Genomic DNA, 8405 nt, shown 5'->3' on the forward strand with positions numbered 1-8405 from the left:
TTTTCTACGGTGCTTTGCAGGTGTTGAGGCTGGAGGCCCGGGGGCTGCGAGGGGCAGCCCCATCGGCGGCGCTTTGCACCAGGCCGGTGGGCTCCGGGATGCCCTCAGCGCCGCCAACGAGTAAGATGCTTGTTTGTCCCTTTGGTTGTCATTAAATCGTAGAATGGTTTGGGCTGGAAGGGACCATAAAGATGATCTAGTTCCAACCCCCCTGCCATGGGCAGGGACACCTCCCACTAGACCAGGCTGCTCAAAGCCCCATCCAGCCTGGCCTTGAACACTGCCAGGGATGGGGCATCCACAGCGTCTCTGGGCAATCTGTTCCAGTGCCTCACCGCCCTCACAGTAAAGAATTTCTTCCTAAATCTCCCCTCTTTCAGTTTAAAACCATTACCCTTCATCCTATCGCTCCTCTCCCTGATAAAGAGTCCCTCCCCATCTCTCCTGTAGGCCCCCTTCAGGTACTGGAAGGCCGCTATAAGGTCTCCCCTGGAGCCTTTTCTTGTCCAGGCTGAACAATCCCAACTCTCTCAACCTGCCCTGACAGGAGAGGTGCTCCAGCCCTCTCATCATCTTTGTGGTCCTCCACTGGACCCATTCCAACAGGTCTATGTCCTTCTTGTGCTGAGGGCTCTAGAGCTGGACGCAGTACTCCAGGTGGGGTCTCACCAGAGTGGAGTAGAGGGGCAGAATCACCTCCCTTGCCCTGCTGGCCACACTGCTTTTGACGCAGCTCAGGATGCAGTTGGCTTTCTGGGCTGAGTGCGCATTACCAGGTCATTCTGTTCAAATGTACCGCGCATTAAGAAAACTAAAACTAAAGGTCTGGTAGGAATGGATCTGCATGGGATATATTTATATAAATAAATAGCTATGAGCTTGACACTTCTTTCCTGTTTACTTTCGCCTTAATGTGTTAGCTGCTGTGATGCTTGGCCAGACTGAAGGAGAGCTATTGTTGCATTTATCTTAATATAAAGCAGCTTTGGAAGCTGCCTGAAATTTGATGGAAATGAGTGTAGCAAGATATTTTTTTAATGAGGTGCAAAATCTGGTTTTGAACTTCAGATGTTCCCCCTTGTCTTTTGAAATGTTTGGATTATGAGGGTCAAAAAGCAAGAGACGCTTGCAAGAGCCTAATAACCTGTTCCAGGCAACGGTGCTGAGAAGCTGCAGAAAACTACCACAGCCCTGTTGTGTTAAATTTAGTAATAACGCTTCTTGCCCGGTAGGTTTACAAGCAAGGCAATACAGGGACTTGGGTTTGGATGCCACAGTACATTTGACATTCAGAAGCATTTGAACCCCTCTGTCCCTGACCAAAGTCAAAACGTGAATACAAATTTCAAAGAGGGATATCTTGTGCAAAAATGCTCTTTGTAAGTAGAGGTTCACTGATTCAATGAGTAGGGTTCCCATCCCAAATTAGAGATCCAGATGCTTAAGCAGCAAAGCTCCATGGGACCATATGTAGGAGTGATCAGACCTGTTGACAGCTGTTGAAAAGATCACTGAAAGAGTAGTTGAATGCAGCCTTCTGGCTTCTAATGTTAGCTTCTTAAATGCCAAGACAAATAATAGCTTGGTTGTTCCATTAAGAAAGCCTTTGCTGTATAGGTGGATATAAGCTCAATTGAACAACCGTTCACTTTTTATTATAATTTTTTTTTTTGCATTATTTTAAGCAGATTTGAGATGTACTTTAGCATCAGTTTCTAGATTCATTAATCTGCAGTTCTGATTTCAGAAGATGTCAGGAGACCTTCTAGGCCACCTCTTTCAGCCAGCTGCTTCCCCTGCAAATTGTTATGGTTAGTTAAGGTATATAGGATGCAACTGCCTTTTTCAGATTCTAGCTGGAACAGGGTGGGCAAATTTGCTTTGCTTTTATAAAATGGTCACTTTTACTTACGAAGTCAATGATGGGGAATAGACCTGTAATTTCTGTGTGCCAGCGTTCTGAGTGTGAACATGTTCTGATAATGGTACTGATGTTGCAAGCATCAAGTACCAAGTACAAGAATGCATCTGGGAATAATATTCTTGTTACTGATTTGGATGTATTGTTCTTTTGGCAAAGCGACGCAAATACAGATCAGGTGGTACAAAGTTTGAAGTACCCTGATTAAAGTGCCTGTGACAGTTGTATTAGTCTTTATGATTAAAAGCCGAAGCATGTATCTTTTTCATATATCCAACTATTACTGTTTAAAGTATTTTTCCAGTAACACCTAGTGTTAATGGTGAAGTTGAATGTTACCTGCCTTATTGGTTTCTTAGGATGTCTTTAATATTAATACTTCTTCAACTTTTGCTCAGCTTGCACTTGTCTGTTATCCCTTTGGGCATTCTTGTGTTAGTTTGACCTTCCTGTATGCTTCTTTGAGGAACTCCTCAACCTTGAGCGATGCTTCCTCACGTGTTAGTTTCTACAGGCTGCTGTTTGGCTGCGTCAGTCTGTGCAGGGAGTCAGGCTTCTTTCAAAGGCAGCTGCCCATCCTTCTACTTCTTCGTGCTCTCCCTCCCCTCCCTGCACCTTCATTCTGGCAGAGAGAAGTATGCACCTGAAATTATTCAAAAGTATTACCTATATAGTGAACTGACATTTTTTTTCTTTTGTACTTAATGTAAGAACTCTGTATTTCTTTCTTCAATACTTTGCTTTTAATTTCATGTGTCTGTCTCTTTTGTGATGCTTTTATTTGGACATTGCTAAATACTTGCTTCTGTTCAGAACTAATTATAGTAACTCCTTGGATCATGCAAGGTATAACTGTAAAACACTAGAAAGGGGGAAGACTGCCTCTAGTTTATGGTCTTGTAAAGTAGATCTGGGGTTCCAAACTGACTGAAAATCTGTTCAATTACACTGCTGGTTGGAAGTGGTGCAACTCATAATGGAGTTGGCTTTGCTATAGCAAATTTCAGCGGTGGCATATCTTCTTAATATGCTCCCAGTCCTCTTCATCCTCCTGTTTTCTGTAACTAGAACAGTATTAGCTATTGGCCAGCCTCTTGAGGATATCATTGGCACAAGCATCCAAGAGGTATTTGGTGCTCATTGAAAGGGCCTGAAAATTGCTGCTTTCTCTTCAACTGTTGGCTCCTTGTCTGGAGAATTTAGCTTCATGAAAGTATCCATAAGGGAGAAGAAAAAGGCATGCTAACATGAAGCATTAGGAGATCTAAGACTCTTTTTTACAAAGAGGTCTCAAACCAAAAATAGGAAGCGGAGATAGTGAAGACTGGAGGAGATAAGGTCTTGGGGAAATCATGTTAAACCGCATTAGACACAATTCAGTTGGTAGGTCACATGGACAGTTGAACGATTAATACGGTCATGTATGGCCTCTGGTATCTCTTATTCCACTACTTTGTGGCTTGGGAGTCGTCCCGCGCTACAGCTTTGAAGATAACTCTTGCAAGAGGCTGGCTATTGCTATGTCTGTTTATTGTGTCTTCTGCTTTGCTGGCTTGTTCATAGATGGAATTTTATCTCTGTAGCAGCATATTTGAAGAGCTTGGCTAAAAAGCTATCTTAGTGTTCATCTGAGATAGGAAGGTGTCTGTAAACCATTTTCAGTGATGCAGAATTGAAGGACAGAGAAAAACAGCTCTTGCGAGGAGTCTGGCAAAGCAAGAAGCAAAAGGCGTTATCTCATGAGTTTCCGCATCGCAGCAGCAAAAACTGTTAAGTCCTAACTAGAACTCTAGTTTCTCTAACTTAAAATGTCTTAAAACTTCCTGCTTCCTAATGCCTGTATTTAGTAAATAACTTCTTTCAAGTTGCTTTTTGTACCAGATTACCTCAGAAAATTTGTGTGACTTAGATCAATAATTAACAGCAGTGTTGGACATAATGATGATAATCCTCTTTATGCCGTTTCCTAGATCTAGTGGCACCACAGGGAAGCACCAAGCTGCTAGCCATCAAGGCACCAGCTGAATTTCCTAAAATGTTGTCTTCTAGCTCTCTCCTAGTATCTGCAAACAAAGGTGAGAGCGTATCTAGTTCTAATCTCAAGAAAGCTTCAAAACCTTCTGCGGAAGACATGAGGATGTTCATGTCAAGGAAAACTGTGGTTGGATTTCCTCAGCGAGTAGGTTCTTCCCTCGAGGAGGAAAACCTGACTACACCTGCAACAGAAAGAGGCTTGAGGAAAGAGTTAGTTGAGGAAGAAACTTCGCCTTCATCCAGCTCAGATTCAGACTCTAGCTCAGATTCTGAGGAAGAAAATGATGATGATACTTCAGAAGTTGCCATTAAAACCAAAGTTGAGTTTCCTAAACGAGATTCCATCTTTTCTGAGAACATCGCAGTAAAGGCATCGATGCTAGCAAAAGAGAACTTTTCCCAGAAATCCCCCAAAGAATATGGAGCTAAGAAGAAGCGATGCAAAACCGGAAGTGATGTGTCTCCTATCAAGCAGGTTGCATTTTCTAAAACATCAGTCAGCCATGAAACATCAAAATCCAAAGCAAGAGACCCCAAAATAAAATCAACTCCAAAAGAAGCAGATCGGCGGAAGCTGGTCTTAGAACCATATATGGTTGAAAGCCAAGACCTGAGTGAAGTCACTCACAAATCTGATTATTTGGAGGAAAAGTCCATTGGAACCCAAGTAGCAGCTATTCAGCTGAAACCTTCATCAGTGACTCAGGAAGACAAAAAGCAAAAACTGGTATCCAGAGGAAAAGAAAAGAAGGTGAAGGAAGCACAGGAGTCAGAAGCAGAAGTAACTGCCCCTAAACTAGAAGAAACTTCTGAAAGCACAGTGTTGGTGATGGGCACTACAGCAAACGAGGAGACCATTCAGGAGGCAGGAGTCCAGGCTGGAGAAAGCAGCACAATAGAGGGTACAACTTTAAATTTTTTGAACTGTGTTGATTCATCTGGGCTAGGGTTTAACTTTTTTTAAAGGGTTTCCAAGTCTTCTCTGTTCAGGATTCTCTGATCTTCATACTGAAGCTAACCTTGTAGCATTGACTTTCTGGAAGATAAATTCGTGTTCATTGCTAATTGTTATAAGTGTTCAGTAATACTCAGTTTCCAGTTATGCTGTGAAAAGAAGCAGTTTTCACCGTATTTATAGTTTCATAAACCAATCACTTATAAAATGAAAACAAGATTGGTTCCACTGTGTCCAAAATCATGGGGTTTGTATGACAAAGCTTGTTTTCCCTCTTCTCTTTTCTCGGAAGGATTTGGTAGCTGCCTTTCTCCTGAGCCAAATTTGATGCCATCTGACTTTTGCTTAAATCCTGCTGTCTTTTTCTTTAAAAAAAAAAAATAAAAATTGCTGTGTTTGAGATTTCAGTAGACTTCAAGAAAGCATAGTGTAATGCCAGAAACAGGTATTGATTCTGAGATTGCTAGGTTGTAAGCGAATTGTGTTGAAGTAGCACAGAATTGACCTTATAACCCAGTTTTTGTAATGAGTTGGGAAGGAGACAGTGATACGTTTTAGGAAAGAACATCGTGCACCATATAATCTTCTCCCCAGCTATACCTCCCTATCTAACTTACCCTTCTTATTTACCACCAGTCCTGTTAACTTACGTACTGATCTCATTCTGTGTATTTCAATAGCAAATGTCCCTCTGTGCTGATCTGTGGTGGCTTACTGTTCTTTCCTTTCAACTTAGGCTGCATACCATTCTTAAGACAACCGCCCACTCCCCTTCTAGTTGCAGCTTTGAATTAAAGAATTTTCCTATTTGGCAGTAAAAGCAGCATAATTATGAAGCTGGAGGTGGTAGGGCTGTAACAGCAGGAAAATTTCTGTTGGGTACACGTTGTGCCCCTGCTAGAGGACTCTGCTGCAGTGGCTGTAGGGGAGGTGGGAGTTAGTGCAGGCAAGTTCACACCCCTTTACTGCTGGTGGAAGGTCTTTGGGTGCCAGGAGGTAGCAGAGTCAAACCCAGCTGCACCATGTTCAACAGCGTCACTGGTATCTCCAGACGCATCTTGTTCTCTCTTCCTTTTGAGGCCTTCTTTGAGAAGAGCTACTGCTTTTCCTTGTTTAAAGCTCACAGTTAATGATAATACCTTCTGTAATGTGTACTTCTGTCCTGTTTCTGTGTTCCCTTGTTCATGTGCAAACTCTGCAGCAGGCACACTGAAGAGGTAAAAGCGATTTTTCCCATTACAAACCCGGATGGTAAGGTGATGTTATCCACTTTGTAGAACAGGCACGCTAAGGAGTCCACAAAAACTGCTGACTTTAACTGATAAGTAAGTAGCAACATAGTAGCATGGTAACTTGGAAATGCACCTCTGATTCATTTCGGAAGAATATCCTGTGAAATGCTTGCTCTTTAAGAGAGAAAGCAGAGATGAAGTCAGAAGTATGGGGAGGATGAACTCGGGGATAAATTTTTCCTTCAAGAAGCCAAGTACAGTGTGTTTGGGCAGGAAAAAGGACACTCCATCTGCTTTTCTTCCTGAGCATCTGTCTCTTAATTTGGAACAACTGTCTCTTGCAGGTTGAAGGTACACTTGCCTACGCTTTGCCTGTTCTTGGGGCTATTTGCAGCAAAGACCACATCATCTGGCTTTTATATCTGTAGTGCTGTCTCAGTAGGAGCTGAGCAGTAGAGACAGGGATATTTCCTTTCATAGGTTGTGTGTGTTCTGCTGAAACCATTGCTTACTATGTTGCGTTTTATAAGCAAGTCTTGCTAAATGTTATGGATATGTGCTCTTAAGCCGACAGCATTACGTTGCAATAATTATGTCGTAATTAAAGGGAAATTCTGGTATTCAGTTGCTTGAGTTCTTGTATTTTTATTTTAGATGGTTGTATTACAAAAAGAAGCTTAACATGGCCTAACCTAAATCATTACATACAAATTTATATGACAAAGCTTTTCACCAGATTATGCTTATGTCTTTCATAGTGTTAAAACTCTGGGTATATGAGAATAAATTAATATTGAGAGTAAAGCTTTATTTCTTGCAATTTCCTTGGTTGTAAAATCAGCCCATAACAGGAACATGTTATGTAAATGGCACTGCCTAAATTTGCGTCAAATTCTAAAAGTGTAAGAGTTAATGTTGGCTTTAACATGAAGTAAGGAGTTCTGAATGACTTTATTAGGTGATTCTTTTAGGAAGAAGAGCTGGTCCAAAGTTTAGGAGATTACATGTAGAAGAAAGGAAACTTACATCAAAGCCTCTTGATATATTACTGTTCATTGTAATCACACTTGAAATTAAACTGTGGAGATCTCAACAATTCCATCACTTCTCCCCATGATAAAAATTCAATCTGTAAAGCAGTTCTAATAGCTGTATCTCATGGTCTGACATGATGATATATCATTTGTACTGCTTCTTGCCTCTTCTGGCTTGCGAAGAATGTCACCTACTGTTCTGTCTGGAGTGAAAACCACAGCAACTATGAAGAAGCCAGGAAATGCAGACATATGTCTTCAAAATATAAATGAAATGTTCTGCCCTGTCTTCCCCCAGCATTAGGTGGTAGTTTGGATTTTAAAACCTGTGCTGTATTAGATGACTTGTACTGATTCCTGTTCCCCTACCGCATACTAATGTGCTTCTTTAGGACCAGACAAGGTACACCAGCAGAACTTAGTAAAGTTATACTTTTGTTATAGTTGCTGACTTTTTTTTTTTTTTTTTTTTTTTCAAATGTGGACTGAATGAGGGATCTGACAGTGTATGAAGGCTGGCTCAGTAATTAAGAATATTGCCCTCTTGTGTGGCATCCTTATAGTCACCAGTTACTGTTTGTTTTTACAGAGACCACAAAAGCTGCTGAGCCTGCTCCAGAAGAATTCGATAATTCTACCTACAAGAACCTTCAGCATCATGAATATAACATTTATACCTTTGTTGATTCTGTCGTGGTTCTCTCAAAATTCAGGCAGCCTCAGCCATCTTCTGGAAGACCATCACCAAGGCACTGAAGGAACCACATTTAAAACAAATGCGCAGGCAGAATGATAAATTGTTCTATTTAGCACTGCTGCTTCATCTGTATTATAAATCAGATAATAAATAATATATAAATGTGCAATAAATTATGCTTGTGCTTTTGAACATTTCTTCTTGGGTCTTAGAATCCCTCACTTCTTGACCTTTGTGAATGAGCTGCAAATGAATCGTCACTGAATAAAAATAGCTTTTCTACCTCTTGGTATAAATTATTTGGTGATAGTGGAGTAAAAAAAATCCTGACTTTTCACTCTCTCCAAACTTTGATACTGACCATTCTTTCAGTACCATGTCAAAGAACATAATGACCCTTGTGCATGTATCTGTTCGGTATGTGCCCTGATTTTAGTAGGTAGTGTTATCACCGTAATGCAGCGGGCTGTTCTCCTTGCACACAAACATGTCCCCAGCCTGAAGAGAGATTGTTTACTCTGGATTTGAAGTT

The 8405-nt window shown here is 41.2% G+C and overlaps 1 protein-coding gene across 2 annotated transcripts in view; it reads left to right on the top strand.

Moving 5' to 3' along the window:
• The window catches only part of NDUFV3 (NADH:ubiquinone oxidoreductase subunit V3), an 8536-nt gene extending 379 nt beyond the window's left edge, over window positions 1-8157 (top strand). Inside the window, exons 2-4 of one of the 2 annotated variants that reach the window (XM_074602754.1) lie at window positions 21-120; window positions 3892-4857; window positions 7766-8157. In XM_074602754.1, the coding sequence (XP_074458855.1) occupies window positions 21-120; window positions 3892-4857; window positions 7766-7932 (1233 nt within the window). In that variant the 3' untranslated portion in view covers window positions 7933-8157. The remainder of the gene's footprint in view (window positions 1-20; window positions 121-3891; window positions 4858-7765) is intronic. The other variant, XM_074602760.1, reaches the window with a different exon arrangement.
• Window positions 8158-8405: the final 248 nt, after the last annotated feature.

Source organism: Larus michahellis, chromosome 1, assembly GCF_964199755.1.
Source record: "Larus michahellis chromosome 1, bLarMic1.1, whole genome shotgun sequence".
In the NCBI taxonomy this organism is placed as follows: Eukaryota; Metazoa; Chordata; class Aves; order Charadriiformes; family Laridae; genus Larus; species Larus michahellis.